We start from the raw sequence: 17,484 nt of genomic DNA on the forward strand, positions 1-17,484 counted from the left end.
CTGGCAGTAGTATATCCTCGAAAATGTCCAGCAACAGCATTTTGCACCAGTTGGAGCTTTCAGAAGGGACCCCAGGGTAGCTCCACAGTAAATTGCAGTAACTGGAGTATTGAAGTTACCAATGCATTAATCACTGTGGCCAAGCTATCCTTGTCTAAGAGTGTCCATAGTTGGTGTAATAGCTATAGCTGATAAAAGGAACTTCTAACCACTGAGGCTACCTGAAGCTTCAGCAACCATGATGGACTCAGGAGCACTATGACGCTGTTCTTTCAGATGGAGTCCAACCCCATCCAGAACAGGCAACTGACCAATCTTTAAGATCCGGTAAAGCTACCTACAGTGTCTCTTTTTCCCCAGGATTCAAATTTAGTTTAGATTCCCTCATTCAAGTCCATTATGAAACCAAGACAATGGTCTAGATCCATGGTTTCCAGTTAGGTAAGTACTGCAGATCCCTTGTTTTTCAAAAGCCAAGCCATGGATCCCCCTACTTTTGAAAAGTTGATATCACTATGGTAGTTTTTGTTACATGAATGGTACCATGGACCTCCTGGGGTCCGCAGACCACCAACTGGGAAACACTAGATCATACACAGTTGTTTCTGACTCAGATGTTATGGAGAAACAGAACAGAATACTACTGACATTTTGCCCAAATTACTAATGACCACTCCTGTTGGCTTCATATAGAAGTAGAACAGCATTGAAGTCAAGATCGCTCATGGCAGCACAGCATAGTGCAAGGAACACGGGGCAAAAAACGTTTCCCAACACTATTCACCTATAGGTAGTAGCCACAGAATGTGTCCCCAATATCAATTCAGACAGAGCAGATCTAGGAGGATACTATGATTATTGGTATCAAAAGCTGCTGAGAGACTGGGAAGCAGAAACAGAGTTACCTTCCTTCTATACAACTCTCCATAATCTGTATTCTCCAGGAACGCCTGCAACATCTTTCTCCATCAATTTATTCAAGAAGTGGGTATTTGTGGGAAGTGAGATAGGATGTACTACTGCCTATTTAAGGGCAGTAGGCATAACTCCTGAAGAAACTAAGAAGTTGATGACAGCATTGCATTGGTCTTATCTCTTTAGCCATCTGTAATGACTTTGTAAACTTCAGTGACTTTGCTGGAGCAACAATTACTACACCAGGTTCCGTTTGTATGTTTGACATTAAATTGCAATAAGGTAATTCCTTTGTTTTTAAATAAGCCCTCAAATCACATTATACATATCCAAAGAACAATGGAAAAATCCGATGGATGCATTCCTATTGCATTAGAATCTGTCTCTGGCCTACTCCCCAGGGTTATAATTAATTTAATTTATATGACAGACTACAACTCGAATACAATAAAATAGCATAATCATGAACTCACAGAAGAAATAGGAATATATTCAAGTTTAAGTAAATAGTGCTTTAAATGCATAAAATCTCTAGATGAGATTTCTTGAGAAGTAAAACTTCTTTCCTAAAGTGTTAAGGCAAAATCTTGTTAATCTGCTTTAGCTGCTAACAATAAGTATTAAAATAAAAGATAAAAGTAAATTCTCAAAGGGGCTGTTGGCAAAGAAAATCCCAAGTAAAAGAGTAGTAAAAGAACTAAGAAGCTGAGTGAGGAGGGGCAGCAGCTCCATTCAAATCAGCATAAGAATGGGCTGTAACATTTTCTTTTATTCTTAGATAGAAGAGGCAGGAAGATCTCTGAAAAATAGGGCAGCAATTCAATTACAGTGCTTAGTGGGACTTCAGTAAGCAATCTGAAGCACTTCAATAATGTTATAAAATTTGTAGAATACTCAGACAGTGTAAGCTATCCATGTCTACTTAAAAGTAAGCCTCAGTGAATTAAATGGGATCTACGCCCAGGTAAGTGCAAAGCAATTATAGACTACCTATTTACCAGGAAGTAAATCCCACTGAAATCATTTAAACTTATTTCTCCATAGCACTATTAGGGTTATGCTGCTGAGATACTAACTTAAGGTATTAAAATCAGTATTTATTTATTGCTAATGAATTAAACAGGAAAACTGCACTCTTACTATGCAAACCTATACATATCTACTCAGATGTTCAGTGGGGCTTACTCCCAAGTTCCTATGATTATTATTAATTTTATTTCTATACTATTTTATTTATTTATTTTTTAAAATACTGTCAGGGTGGTTTACAACACATTAAAACATAAAATAAAACAATCCAGAATAAAACATTACTGAAGAAAGTCAAGTATAAAGTATACATTAAAAACAACTTAATTAACAGGACTAAAATGTTATCATAAGCTCAGACCATACTTGCTGCTGTTGCTGTCAATCCTGCCAATGGTGGTTCATGGTGGGCAGTGGCTGTGGAAGCTCAGGCTTGATGACTTGGGTCTGTTCTAGCTGGAGGGAGTCAGTGAGGACCCTGCCCTCCCAGCCCAGGTGGAAAAAGGCCTGCAAGGCAGGGAGCAGGTCATCTACCATGGATGCTTTCCTCAAAACTCCTGCATTGCAGGGGATTGGATTAGATGACCCTAGGGAAACCCAGCCAGGGGTCTAAATAATAAATTATTATTATTATTATTATTATTATTATTATTATTATTATTAGGATACCTTCCAACTCTAAAAATCGATGGCTCACGGCAAAGATGGTCTGTATAGGATTGCAGATTTGGTAATAATCTGTATTTTAGATTTTTTTTTATTTGTTTTCTGCTTAAAACATAAAACATGTTTACTTCAATGGAACACTCCGGCACATTTCTTAGAACTATCCCAGAATAATCTCAAAGTGTATTCTTTTAAATTTGTTTTTCACATTTTAATTGTAAGCCACCTTATAGGGCCTTTCCCTAAAGTAAGGGGTGGACAATATGGTTGCCTCTACATGTAGTAGAAGTAGCTGCATGAGGCCGGTGTAACATCGCACAGCTGTGAGGCCGCTCCCTGCAAGGCCCTTTCACCTGGCCTGGGGGGCGGGGCCCACAGTCACCAACCCTACTGAGGAGGCTTCTCATGAGGCCGGAGGAACCTCACAAGGTTGTCATATCGACCAATAATACAGATGATAATGCAACCTAAAACCTAAAGGGATATTATTTTGAACCACATACCTTTTACCAGTGATTTCCTCTGCTAGTACTCCTGCACACTCCAGACTCACAGCCTAACTCTGGCTTTGTTCGCAGCCTGTTTTGTCCTCAAAATATCTGCAATGTTATAGGGCTGTGCTCTCCAGCCCAAGCTGACTCAACTCCTATAGCTTACTGTTCAGAATACAGCTATGTCTGTTAAAGGAAGAATTCTTCCCACTACATCCATGTGCATAAGCTCTATCATGTTGCTAATGAAGAGCTTTGTTCTCTGGCTGTGAAAGAAGCATCTGAAACAAGACAATGACCCTGTCCTCCTGCATGGCAGGAGGTGCAGTCTTTTTAAAGACATGCTTCCTCACACCTTAACAGGGGGCAGGGAGTGGATCTAAAGTGCTGCATAAGGGGTTCTTTCTTCCACATATGTTTTACAGCAGGGGTTCCCAAACGGAGGCATGCCCACAAATTTCCATTCAGGTGGCTCACAGTGCATCTGCGTTAAAGATTCAAATTGATTTCTAATTGTAGGTAAAATTCTTCTTTTATTTCTTATATTCGATGGCACTCAGTTTTGAAACAAGACATGTAAATACTCTCCCTCTGCAAAGTTAGTTAGGCCAAGTGGGGCTGCCCAGGAAGAGCAGGAGGAGGGCTGACCATTATTACAGAGGCAATTGGCGCCTCTGCTCGCTCGCTCTTCTCTTTGGGCAGCTTGACTGGGAAAGATGGATGTCCGGAAAAAGCACATAAGCAAATGAAGAGCAAGATCAGCTTCCACTCCTGCTGTAGCGCCCAAAGAGTCTCGGCAAGAGGCGGCTGCTCGGTTGCGGGAACCTCCACACAGTCCACCTTCTCTGTGTGGTGCCCTAACAGCGTTCAGTCGCTCCTCTCCTCTTGGTACGCTGAGAAGAGGAAGAGCAGGGACCCAATCCAAGACAGGCGGCCAAGGCCACCTTATGCATTGGGGCGGGCGGCAGCCAGGCCTCCAGACTTCACCTTCAGGAAGGGCCGCGGTGCAGCAGACGCTTCTGAGGCACCGCCTGGCAGGGGTCCCTGGGAAAGACCCTTGTCCCAAAGTCCGAAGAGCCGCTGCCAGTCAGTGACCACAACGCTGAGCCTGAATGGGCCAATGGTCTGAACGGTGCCAGGCAGCTTCCTATGTCCCACCTTGGCTCAATAGTAACCCCCAAACAGGGGAGGCGGGGGCAGCACATGGCGAAGGGCTCTTATTATGGCAGGTCGAGAGACAGACGCTCGAGCGGGACTCCACCGAGGACCACGAGGCAAGCGCCGCCCGCGGGATCCCCGCTGCGTGTGCGAGCGAGAGAGCCGCTCGAGGGAGGCGCGGCGCTGACGCGGCCGAGGGGGCGGTTGCTTGTGACACTGAAAAGCTGGAGGCGCGGGGAGCACAAGATGGCGGCGGCTGCTGCTGGCGGGCGCTGGCGCCGGGGACGACGGCTGCGTGAGGGGCTGAGCGGCTGAGCGGGAGCGCGCCGCAAGCAGAGGGACATGGCTCGAGCCGGTCCGGTGAGAATTGGCGGGCTCTGAGGCAGCCAGGCGCTCCGGGAGGCGGGGTGGCGTGGGGGGTCCGGTCGGGGGCAGCCGGGGGATGCCAGGCGCTCCGAAAGCGAGGAAGCAGCCCGTTACTTCTTCCAAGTAGTGTCCTCCGCTGCTCTTCCCGTCACCCGGGAAGCCCCCGCTCCCGAGCTGGGGTTTTGGCGCCTCTTCGAAGGAGCCGGGAAGGAGAAACTTCTCTCCCTCGGCTTCTTCGCCATCCCGTCGAGAGGCTCCTTCCCTTATCCTGGGACGAGAAAGAGGGGGCTCGGAGGCGCCACTCGGAGTGCTTAGGAGTCCCGGGGGCGCTGGTCTGGGGCGCTAGATTAGCTGCATCCTTTTAAATAATTGCGAGTGGGCTGGTTCCCCGATGTGCATCTTTGATTCACGCGCGCACAAATGTTTTATAGGTAACTTGCTCGTGTGGAGATGGTCCCCATGTTATCGGCCTCCATAGGTTAAAGCCGGTTCTGGATGACTAGACGTTTTCGTTTTGAGTTGGTGGGATAGGAAGGAAGTGTGTTAAAAACTTTTTATGTTGTGGAAATGGGTGTCTAGCTTTTACTTCTGCCTTGATTTATTTATTTATTTTGAAAGGGAACAGATTTCTGCGGACCTGTTGAGATGTTTACTTTCAGAGATGTAACTCTCATCTTTCAAAGGAAGCACTTGTTGCACCTGGAATAGGTTTGTAGTGGTTTTTGAAAGTCGAGGTTAATACACTCAGTATGTTGTCACTTCCTCTGAATTAATAAGTCTCATCTTACTTATATCCACCCTTCATTACATATTTATTGTATTTTGGAAGTTGGCACCTGCAACCTCATTGATCAGGAATACTTCCTGTTGGTAATAGCTGACATAGATTAGGTGAACAGATTAGAAGAAACATAAATAGGAGAAACTTGTATATTTACTGTCCCTTAACTATCCTGATTGAGAATACAAAGGACTACTAAATATATCTTAAGTGATCTTGATTATGCACCTGAAGGCTGTGTCTGCAAACACAGAACATCCACTGATAGGCGTATCACAGGTGAATGTGTTTTTAAAAAAAGAAGAAAAAAAGCTAGTGACTGAATGAGTAGAGGAAACATTTTCTTAATAAATCTTATATGATTTATAATATTCTTAGAATAAGCATCCACACTTGGCCCCACACTTGAACTCTTCTGTTGTGTTGAGTATCTGACAGTAAGACATACCTTTTGAATCTTTGTTACTTAGGGTTTGTGTGCATAAAACTCATTGAAAAAGTATCAGAAGATAATGGGAGGGGGAAATCTATGAAACAATGTGAACTAGTAGATTTGCTAATAGGTCAGCATGGAGCTGCAATTAAATGTAAATTAGAGTGAAACAAAACTGTTTCACTCAAAAAAGCCAGCCTATTATTTCCAGAATTTTGGGTTAACAGTGATTATGTAGAAAGGAGTACTGCGTGCATGTAGTATATTTTACACAAAAGTTTGTGACTTTTAATGATGGCAAGTGATTATAATGATAAAAGGTTGAGATTTGTTAAGTTTTTATGTACTTAAATTACTTTGGTAGTGCATGAACTTTATTACATGAAAAGGTCATGAAGATCCAGGTTTCAGGGTGCAGTCTTAACTTCACATACCTGGGTGTAAGCCACTTTGAATTTAGTTCTGAGTAGACATAGTTAGGATTGCAGCCAAAGAAACACTTTTCATTGTAAGAAGTAAATGATTGTAGTAAGATGTTAATTCTCCCCTAGACCCCCACCTTTCCACACCTATCTGAGAGTAAGCCCCATTGAATTCAATACAACTTACTTCTGACTAGGCATAGTTAGGATTGTGCTGTTAGGCTGTAATCCTATACAAACTTAACTGGCAGTAAATTCATTGAATTCACTGGGGCTTACTCTTAATGTATAGGATTGTACTGCTAAGATGCAATTTTAAAGTACTAGACCAGATTTATCATGTATTGGTTATACATGCTAACATTCATCATTCAATTTCTACTACACAGCTCTTAACATTTGTAACTTATTTTCTGTGCTTGACATCTGCACTGCACCAGTTTGGGAATTGTTCCTTTAAATCATGTGATGCTTAATGATGAAAAATTGAGTCCTGTGTGTAAATACTGATTTATGATAGTAGGACTTCATATTTTCTGACTTGCATCTAGCACTGAGTGCCTATTTGTGTTAGTAAGAAGTTAAGCTACTGCTTTTGTATTTGACTTTTTACTTCATATTAAAAATTCCTGTTCTGTGATTATTTCATGATGTGTATGGGCCAAAGAAGGAATGATTACTTTTTACTTTTGCATTTTGTCAGTGAGGTATGACAGCAGGTAGAAGGATTGTATTTAAAGTGAAATGATATATATTGAGGCTATTTGCTCAGTTATTTCAAAATTGTATTTAAGACATGAGCCAGAAAACCTTGATGTACAGGTATTCCGTTTACTTAACTGTAGGAAAGCATTTTTGTTGCATCTTTATATTCATTTTTTTACTCTTGCATTAGAATCTTCTCTACAATGAAAAGACTTAAGAATTTTGGACTTTTTATTTAACAAAAAATGGCTAAAGGTAGAAGGGAGAGAAAGAATCTAATAATTATCAGGGTGATTTACACATAAAATAAAATGACATAATGCACATCTTATTGAACTATGTTCAATTATGCCTGGTGGCTGAATGAGAAAAAGTAAGCTGAGCTTGAGTCCCAACTGTTTGTAAGTTGCACCCCATGAGGGAGAATTCAGCAAATTGTCCGCGGTGCAAAATCTAAAGGTGGCCAGGGGTGCCTTTTATGTATGGCCCTTTAAACCGGCTGTGTGTTGTTTTTGTTTGTTACTATGTTATACATATTTGTGTTTTTATATTGTAAACCTCCCTATGATCCTCGGATGTAGGGCGGTATAGATATTGAATAAATAATAATAATTTTATCAACTCCGACTGTTGACAGGAGCTGCTGTTGTCCCTGGACCAGAATAGTTTGAGCACAGTAGGTCAAGCATTGGTAAAGTCATGGTTGAATTATTACAGTGTGCTCTATGTGAGGCTTTCCTTGTGCTTGATCTGGAAACTACAGTTAGTACAGCATGCTGCAGCACAATTGCTGACAGGAGTAAAATCCTGTCAACATATAATACTGCTGCTCACAGAACTCTCCTGGCTTCTGGCTTGTTTCAATTAGTATATAAAACCGTCAACTCTTTTACTTGAAGTATTGCCACTCCATATGTGCCCACTTGACCTCTTCAAGCTGTGGTACTGGCAGTTTTACAAGTGCCATATAATATCCATTCTGCACTTGTGAGGAAAATATTTTAGTATGTGTCAGCATCTATGCTCTGGAACTCTGTGCCTATCAATATCAGGCAGGTGTCTTCATTGCACTGTTTTCTGTGTGTTTTTTTTATGCCTGCTAAAAACCTCCTTGTTTAAGGAAGCCTACCCAGACATGTAATTTAATTATGTTTATTGTTCTTAAGATTCTGTTGATTTTTATCAGCATTTTAAAGCCTGATTATTATCAGTATTTAATTATAAATATTTTATACTAATTAATGTACACTGCTTAGCTAATTAAAAAAAAGTGTTTCTAAACTGAGTTTTTAAAATGCTATGTTTATAAAGTTGTAATTCAGTAGATAGGAATAGGTGCAACGCTGAACAGAAAATGATATGTGCTAATGAAACAATGGGAGTATCCAGTAAAGTTTGACTGCTTGTCAGGCTAAAGTTTCATAATCTTCCTTTACAAGGGCACATGGGGCTTGTTTGTTTTTGTATACAGATGTAGTGACAAGTGTAAGTGCTGTGCCCCATCCTAATATTTGTCAGTGGACCACCTTGAGCCGTGATTTATTAAATAGATCTGTCTTAAACTGATGCTGCATGCTGATTAGGGCAAATTTTCAGATAGACAGAAAATGTTCTGCCATACTGAATAATTTATTCCTATGGGGAAAGATTTTGACATTTGGCATAAGGAGAAACATGATAAAGGTGTGTACAGTTATGCATTAAGTGAAGCAGGTGGATAGAAATAAGTTTTTCCCCCTCTTCCTTTCATAGTATTAGAACCCAGGATCATGCAGTGAAGCTGAGTGTTGGAAGTTACAGGACAAAAAAAGGAAGTACTTCACACAGTCCATAGTTAAGACATAGAATTCACTATCATAAGATGGATTGTAGGCTGCCAACTTGGACAGCATTAAATTGGGGTTAGACAAATTCATAGAATCATAGAGTTGGGAGGGACCCCAAGGGTCATCTAGTCCAACGCCATGCCATGGAATGGAGGAAAACTGCCATCAATGGTTACAAGGAATGATTGCTTCTGTATCTAAGGTGGTATGCCTCTGAGGCCAGTTGTTGTAGAGGATGAGTGAGGAGTGTGCTGCTAAGTTCATGTCCTGCTTTCAGGTTTGGTTGGGCACTCTGAGAACAGGGCGCTAGACTAGGTGGGTCTTTGATCTGATTCAGCAGATTCTTCTTACGTCCTAAAAAAAGCTGAAGCTAACTTTTGTTTCCGCTTGCAGGTCAAAATGCAAAGACTGAGAAACTCTTTGGAAGATGAATTTCTGTAGCATTTCATTAACATTATAGTATTGAGAATGGATAAGTGTAAACATGTAGGAAGACTTCGGCTTGCCCAAGACCATTCCATTGTAAATCCTCACAAGTGGCATTGCATGGTATGCAATACTACAGAATCTGTATGGGCCTGCCTCAGCTGCTCACATGTTGCTTGTGGAAGATACATTGAAGAACATGCACTAAAGCACTTTCAGGAAAGCAGTCATCCAGTGGCATTAGAAGTGAATGAGCTGTACGTTTTCTGCTACCTTTGTGATGACTATGTTCTTAATGATAATGCAACTGGTGATTTAAAGCTGTTGCGAAGTACATTAAATGCAATCAAGAGTCAGAATTATGACTGTACTACTCGCAGTGGCAGGATTTTGCGATCGATGGGCACAAGTGACTACCTTTCCCATAATAGTGCTCAAGCCTTGCTTCGTAATCAAGACCGTATGTTCACAGCTCTGTGGCACAGGAGGCATGCATTAATGGGCAAAGTTTTTAGATCTTGGTTTGAACTGACACCAAGTGGGAAAAGGGTTTTAGAAGAAGAGAAGCTAAGGGAAGAAGCAGAAGAAAGAAGGATCAATGCTAAGAAGAAAAGAGAAGAGAGAAAGCGCCAGTTGAAAGAAGAAATGGAAAAAATGCCTCCAAGAAAGAGCTTTCGCTTGCAAAATCAAAATAAGGAATCCTCAAAAATATCACTCTATGCACTAAAAATGTCACAGAATTTGGACTCTGCTGTAGAACTGAAAGTAACAGCTACCTCAGATGATGTAAAATTAAAAAAAATTAATGACTCTCCAGTTAAACGAAGGCCTACTGTGACTCCCGGTGTAACAGGATTACGAAACTTGGGGAATACATGTTATATGAACTCTGTTCTCCAGGTATTGAGTCATTTGATCATATTTCGGGAATGTTTTTTAAAGCTTGATTTGAACCAAACTCAAGAGTTGTTAGCAGCTGCAGCCAATGGCAAAACAAGATCATCTTCTAAGCATTCTCCATCTGCCGGCTCTATATTTCATGTGAACAAAAGTCAATTTAAGGACAAGGAGTCTTCTGCAAGGCGATCTAGTGTTTCATCAGGCTTAAGTGGTGGAGCGTCAAATAGCAGAAATATGGAACTTATTCAGCCTAAGGAGCCAAGCTCAAAGTACATTTCTCTTTGTCATGAGCTGCATACATTGTTTCAAGTCATGTGGTCTGGCAAGTGGGCTTTGGTATCTCCATTTGCCATGCTCCATTCTGTGTGGAGACTAATCCCAGCCTTTCGTGGTTATGCCCAGCAAGATGCTCAGGAATTTCTCTGTGAACTTTTGGATAAAGTACAGCAAGAATTGGAGACAGCTCGTACAAAATGCCCAGCCCTCATCCCCACTTCTCAAAGGAAACTCATTAAACAGGTTTTGAATGTGGTCAATACAATTTTTCATGGACAGCTTTTAAGCCAGGTATGTTGTGTTGCATTCACAAAGCTCTGCAGTGATTTAAAATATTAATGTAAATTAATGGGTCAAAATGAAGACTCATTTTACTGTTATCACTGGAGTGGGGTGTAGTCACTTTTAATAAATATTTTAAATAAATATATTGCCTTCATGGATTATGTAAATTAAGTGTCAGAAAATAACTTTTTAAAGAACGCACAAGAAAATATAGAATACTGTCAGATACAGAAAGGTACTGATTGTCAGTAGTTACAGCTATTGCAAGAAGACATTAAGTTGAAGGCTAAAGGTATGGCTGTTGGAAGGGAGTATCTCCATTACTCTTCCGGAGAGCATACTGATCATTCATGGCATGAGCATATCAGAGTGCTACTAAACCAACATCTAAACCAGCTTTCCTTTCTATTTTAATTATTTTCTTTAAGCACTGATAAAATTAAACAGCATAATCTCCTACTCCAGGAGGAAAAAAAATAGAGCAATTATTAGCCTCTTATAAATCAGACATCTTTTTATGTGTAGTAAAAACATGCAACTTGCTGCAGGTTGTTGTGATTTGAGACCCATATTAAGATAATTGAGATCTGGAACATGGGGCTTTCAGGTCAAAGCTGACTTAAATTTCCATCACTGAATTGGGATGTTTGTATAATGCATGCCAGTAGAATAAGTGTCTGCAGCTGTTATAACTTTTCTACTTCATACACAGTAAAAATCTAATGATTTAAATTCACATGTATTTGATACTTTGCCGTATATGAAAATGTACTCATCTAAGAGAGTTAATCTAATCGGCCATTTGTCAGCTTGATTTTTATCTTTAAGGAAGTGAGAGTAATAGCATTAATAGCATTTCAAGCAATTTTCTGCACAATTCACTGATCTCGGAGCATCGCCACTGATTTTACTGGGACTGCTCTGGTCTGTTAATTGCAACTATAATAACTTATTATAGAAGGCCCTCTGTAGTCTTGATGTGCAGATTCCTAAATGGTATTAAAAATACTACCGGGAGCTTGTAAGTACTTACTGTATTTTGTGGTAATTCATGTACAGAAGCCTGTACCCAGGAGAACCTTGCTTGAGTCACTAACATTCCCATCATCCCTGACCACTGGTCCTGTTAGCTAGGGATCTGGAGGGCTGAGTTTGGGGATGCCTGCCCTATTGAGTTGAACTGCTTGGGTTTGGAAACTTCACCTGGGCCCACAGTTTCACAGTCAGCATAATAATGCAATTGCACTATTGTTCTATCCCTAGATTTCAGCAGTTTGATTATTCATTGAGGGGTATTTTACTTCTTGTTCCACTCCCCTCATTTGCTTTTCCTTGCATTTGCTAGTTTTCAGCCACTTTAGACTTGTTTCCTAGAAACAAATACAGTGAAACCTTTGCACCATACCCATGAATGCCCACTTAATTTTCACCTTCAATATACATTGTTTCATTACCTGCATAAAAAAATTGTATCTTTTGCCCCCCATTGGAAATACTAAAATGACTATAAATATTAAGACTCTCTACTAATGAAACACATTAAACAATAAATATATAAAATATTTATTGATAGAATAATAACAGCATTAATTACAATGGAAAATAAGAAAGAGCATCATATATCTGGCTTTGTCACTGAGCTTTGTCACTGAGCTATAATTTTACATTTTTTTTAAAAAATGTAATCAATTTTAAGATGATGATGAGGCTTTCAAGAGCAACAAAGCAGCTAAGGCCACAGTCCTAATCCCTTGAACCCCAGCGACAGGGCTTCATGCAGGCGGCACTGCAGCCGTAATCTCAGTGTTTGTGCTGGCCAAGACAGAAAGGGGGCAAATGCCACTTCATTGCGTCAGTTCCCCCCTGGATTGGGCCCGTTGCTGTTGCTTGACTGCAGCATGCTGGTCCAGTCCGTCCCCAAAATGCCCTTCTCCATCAGTGGAACTAACCAGAGCTGGGCAGGAGGACCCCTCCCACTCTGTCCAGACCCTCTCCAGTGTGAAGGATTTGGGTTTTGGATTGCTCCACCCCTCTTCTTCACATCTGCAATATGTATGCACATTCACTTGCAAAAGAAGGAAGGTCTAGAGAGTCAAATTAAGTGTTTTTTTGTCTTGACAGGTAACGTGTCTTGCGTGTGATAATAAGTCTAATACTATAGAACCCTTCTGGGATCTGTCACTGGAATTTCCTGAACGATACCACTGCAATGGAAAGGAGACAACCTGTCAGCATCCATGCTTGTTGACGGAAATGTTGGCCAAGTTTACAGAAACTGAAGCATTGGAAGGAAAGATATATGCCTGTGATCAGTGCAACAGTGAGTAAAGGCAGCATGTACTTGGGCAACTGACTTTCATGTAACATGTGGCCTAGCTTTGGTTAAGAGCATAGATACTGCCAGTACATTTTTAAACATCATAATCAGAAAAATTACCTCTTATTTGTGCATCTGTTAAATGTGCAAAACAAGGTGTGAACAGTCCCTTGAGCTCACAGTATAAGGTCATATGATACATAAAGGTAATCTCAAGGAACGAAACTATCAATCTACATTTGTAAAAAAAATAAATTAGTATTTATTTATATCATGCGCTCATCTCAGGATTGCATCAGTACATTGTCCATACTTCACTGGAGCTCATCGCGTTTTATACCAACATATACACCTGTGATAAGGGTTTTCTGGAATTTTTTGAACTGAATTGCATTGAAATGTATTATTTAAAAAAATTTCATTTCATAAAATTGTCCGATGCCCTAATTTGGTTTATTTTATTTGCTTATAGTAAACAAGGCTAGAAATCACGAAAATGCCATGCTTTCCTAATTATTTGCAATTGGTATTAATTCACAAACTTACGTAGTTTTTTTCTGCAGAAAATCTTCAACCCCCACATAACTGTTATATAGTTGTATATTGAATGTTTTTTAAGTTCAAGTAATGTTTCCACAATATATCTCCAAAATGGATTCCTGCTAAGCTGACTGTACACACAGAAATTCTTCTAAACCAATGCTTAGTTGAGAAGCTCTAGTCTAGACTGAGGCAACCTATGTTTGGCGTGTATTATCCAAAGTGCATTGATTTATTTTTTCTACAACTTGCATCTATTGTGAATATGAATGGAGGATTTTCTTTTTCTTGTCAAAGCAAAACGAAGGAAGTTTTCTTCTAAGCCCATTATACTCACAGAAGCACAGAAGCAACTTATGGTATGCCGACTACCTCAAGTTCTGCGGTTACACCTTAAGCGGTTCAGGTACTGTAGTGAACTACCTTTGCTATCATATTAAGGAAAATGGGCTGGCAACCTTAATGTTTTTTTTTTAAAAAAATAGATCTGTATATTTAGTCAGATTATAAAGAATGCTTCTTGAGATTACAATAAAAATGTGCGCTCCACCCAGAACCCAAGGGATATTATGCCTGTTATCAATACTGTTTTGCATTAAAGGAATTTGATGAAGCTTCTGACAGTGATTTGAACTGGTGTGAATATTGAGGTGTTCCTGAACATTTCAGGTGCTCAAGGCATGAAGTTGTCAGTATCCAAATGTTAGCAGCCTGCCTTCTGCGAGGCAAAGTTGTTTGACTTAAATTAAGACCTTGTATATGCCTCAGGGACAAGAAGCACCACTGTGAAGCAAATCTTAAGTGGGAAGAGACCCCAGGAAGCATAGAGTCTATAGGAAAGACAGGTGCTTTGTAAATTACAAAGCAGGGAATAATTCCCTCAGATTTTCTTGTTACTTCTAGGGAATGATTGGGGAAGGCACAGCTGGTGAAATTCTCCCTTCTATGAAACTCTTAAATGGCCCTCTCAGAGTCTGTGACTGGAAATCCCTAAGGAACCAGTGGCATTAGAGAAAAACATTTTACAGTGGTACCTCTGGATGCGAACGGGATCTGTTCCGGAGCCCCGTTTGCATCCTGAAGTGAACGCAACCCACGTCTGCCGTCTGCACGTGTCATGATTTGCCGCTTTCGTGCATGATGTCATTTTGAGCCTCTGTGCATGCGCGAGTGGCGAAACCCAGAGGTAACGCGTTCCGTAACCTGAAAACACTAAACCTGAAGCATATTTAACCCGAGGTATGACTGTATTTTATCAATTGGGTTTGAACAAACCAGTCAAATTTGTCACAGGGAGTGGTTGTGGTTGTGAGGGAACCAACAGCTGCACTGGACATAAAGAAAGCAATTTTTCAGATACAAAGGAGTGTCTTGAGCCAGTGTGGTGTGGTGGTTAAGAGCGGTAGTCACGTAATCTGGGTAACCGGGTTCGCGTCCCCGCTCCTCCACATGCAGCTGCTGGGTGACCTTGGGCCAGTCACACTTCTGTGAAGTCTCTCAGCCCCACTCACCTCACAGAGTGTTTGTTGTGGGGGAGGAAGGGAAAGGAGATTGTTAGCCGCTTTGAGACTCCTGAAGGGGAGTGAAAGGCGGGATATCAAATCCAAACTCTTCTTCTTCTTCTTCTTCTTGCAAATGAGGACTTGATCTAGTGGGAATAAGTTACAGGATTAAAAGAAACCTCCAACAGAAAGTGTTCTACAATGAAACTAATAATCTGTAAGAGTGTTGGAGTCTCTCTCACTTGCGGTTCTCAAGTAGCGACTGGAAAGACTATTATTGTGGATTCTCCTAACTGTGAATTTCCTGCACTTTGCAGATGGTAGGACTTAGCCTACCAGGTGCCTATAATTATGATTCTGTAACTGCTTCCACACTGTAAGAGATACACATACTCCCAGGCTTTAGCCCACAAATAGAGATTTTTTTAACTTCTAGTTATGTTGAAGGTACCCTACAGAACAAGAAATAGAAAATAACCTTTTTATACTTTTTCATCACCCAAGATGGTCAGGACGTAATCATCGTGAGAAGATTGGTGTGCACGTCAGCTTTGATCAGACGCTCAACATGGAGCCCTATTGCTGCAGAGAATCTCTCAAGTCCCTTGTTCCAGATTGCTTTACCTATGACCTGTCTGCTGTTGTGATGCATCATGGGAAAGGTTTTGGCTCAGGACACTACACTGCCTATTGCTATAACTCAGAAGGAGGTACAAACAAATTTGAATCTGAAATCCAATTTAAGCTTGCCTTTTAGATACAGTGGCTTGCACTGCCACAACAGAAGGGTTATATTCGACATATTGTTAAAGAGAAGGTTCCATCAGGGCAAGGATTTCTCTTTGTGCAACTGTAATGCCCCCACCCCACCGTATTCCCTCTAAATCTTTTCTGGGGTTTCTCCCAATCCCATAAAGTAGCTTTTTTGGGTGGTGCATGGGGCAAGGAGTCCCATTGTGCTAGTGCTAATCATTTTGCTAGCATGAGTATTTCATTGAATATTTCATTCCCTAAACTCAATACTTTTAAGCAGGGGAATCTTCTAAAATTGTAATGAATGCTGCACAGAGAGGCCAACCTGTCATTTGGACAGTTCTGCATATATCCTTTTGGTGGGGGGAGTACAGCTATTTCTGTGTATTCTTATATTGTAGTATTCTTATATTGCAATACATAAAATCCTTTGATCTGTTACAAGAACCAGTACTGCAATACTTTTATTGCTCTTGTCTTCTAGGATTCTGGGTTCATTGCAATGATTCCAAGCTCAACATGTGCACTATGGAAGAAGTATGCAAGGCCCAGGCCTACATCTTGTTTTATACTCAACGAATTACTCAGGCAAATGGACACTGTAATGTTTCAGCTCTTGACTCACCATCTGGAAAACAGCCAAATACTGAGGTTAATTGTTCCAGTGCAGATAGTAACAGCTAATCCAAAGCCAATTTAATATGTACAGTACAAGTCTGAGAGTTGTCACTTGTACATGTGTTGAGATGAGTAAGTGCAGTATTGTACAATGTATCTTCATACCCTTTTGTACTAGCTGAAAACTTGTTTTGGGGAATTTTTTTTAGTATAAATACTTTTTATTGATGGTAGTTAACTTCCAAAATTATTAGGATATCTGTATAGCTATTTTTTTAAAAGAAATTTGCCATTTGAATTGTTAAATCTTACCTCAAGCTGTTTCTCAGCGTTTTTATATTTTGATATTTTGGTGTAGAAAACATAGATAAGAAATTTTGGTGAACAACTTGTGTAATTTTGGAATTTTTTTTATAAAAAATGTGCATTTTATACCATGTTTCCTGAAGTACCAGTCATTGCAGGCATATGTCTTGCTTCCACAGAATTAAAAAAAATAAGATGGTATAAAATGTAGAACTTTGCTTTCCCCTCTGAACTGAAAAGTCCTGCAGAGAGCAAAATACAACTCTGCTTCCTACCTCCATTTGGTAAACCATATGATCTACTCAGTCACTAAGTCCTGGGGAGAAGCAACAAGATATTTATTCGGTGTATGCAACTGCTCAGTGCTAGGGAAGAATAACTGGCAAATTATTACCACCCTCTGAGTCAACTGTATCAATAAAACACCCCAAATCTGATAGTGCCCTCACAAAATCTTGTGTTGCTCTATTTGTCTTTTATCTGTTCCTTTAGGACCATAGGCTGTGTAAAAAGTGAAGCTGTGTAAGTGAAACTTAGGAGTACTGTGGGCTGTAATATGTTTTGTATAAGCAAAGCAAAAGGTTTTTTTATTGGTAAGAGCTTAATTTTTTTAACTGCCTGCTGCTCTGCTGGGGGGGGGGGGAATCCTCCTGAATTCTTCAGCACTTCCTAACCAGCATGAGGGACAGCCTTACATTGTGATATCTGTTGGAGGACATCTGCCTCCAACAAAAGAAGTGCTGAGAAAGTGAACTGGTTAGTGTGAAGC

General features: G+C 40.5%; 1 protein-coding gene across 2 annotated transcripts; it reads left to right on the plus strand.

Moving 5' to 3' along the window:
* The first annotated feature begins 4,489 nt into the window (after positions 1–4,489).
* Positions 4,490–17,168, plus strand: USP44 (ubiquitin specific peptidase 44). Of its 2 annotated transcripts, XM_081209650.1 has the most exons (7): positions 4,500–4,619; positions 5,244–5,333; positions 9,186–10,685; positions 12,801–12,999; positions 13,834–13,942; positions 15,543–15,748; positions 16,276–17,168. In XM_081209650.1, exons 3-7 carry the CDS (start codon positions 9,261–9,263, stop codon positions 16,473–16,475), a joined length of 2,139 nt encoding a protein of 712 aa, XP_081065776.1. In that variant the 5' UTR covers positions 4,500–4,619; positions 5,244–5,333; positions 9,186–9,260; the 3' UTR covers positions 16,476–17,168. The 2 variants fall into 2 exon arrangements, with proteins under 2 accessions (XP_081065775.1, XP_081065776.1); XM_081209649.1 differs by lacking the exon at positions 5,244–5,333 and having other exon boundaries at positions 4,490–4,619.
* The last annotated feature ends 316 nt before the right edge of the window (positions 17,169–17,484 follow it).

Source organism: Podarcis bocagei, assembly GCF_964188305.1.
Source record: "Podarcis bocagei genome assembly, chromosome: 10".
Lineage (NCBI taxonomy): Eukaryota > Metazoa > Chordata > Lepidosauria > Squamata > Lacertidae > Podarcis > Podarcis bocagei.

Bases quoted from the DNA above. Each gene is read 5' to 3' on its own strand.
- USP44 (XM_081209649.1), top strand. From the start codon at position 9,261: ATGGATAAGTGTAAACATGTAGGAAGACTTCGGCTTGCCCAAGACCAT. The intron at 13,000-13,833 runs GTGAGTAAAGGC...TTCTTGTCAAAG, and splicing joins TGCCTGTGATCAGTGCAACA to CAAAACGAAGGAAGTTTTCT. The intron at 15,749-16,275 runs GTACAAACAAAT...CTTGTCTTCTAG, and splicing joins TTGCTATAACTCAGAAGGAG to GATTCTGGGTTCATTGCAAT.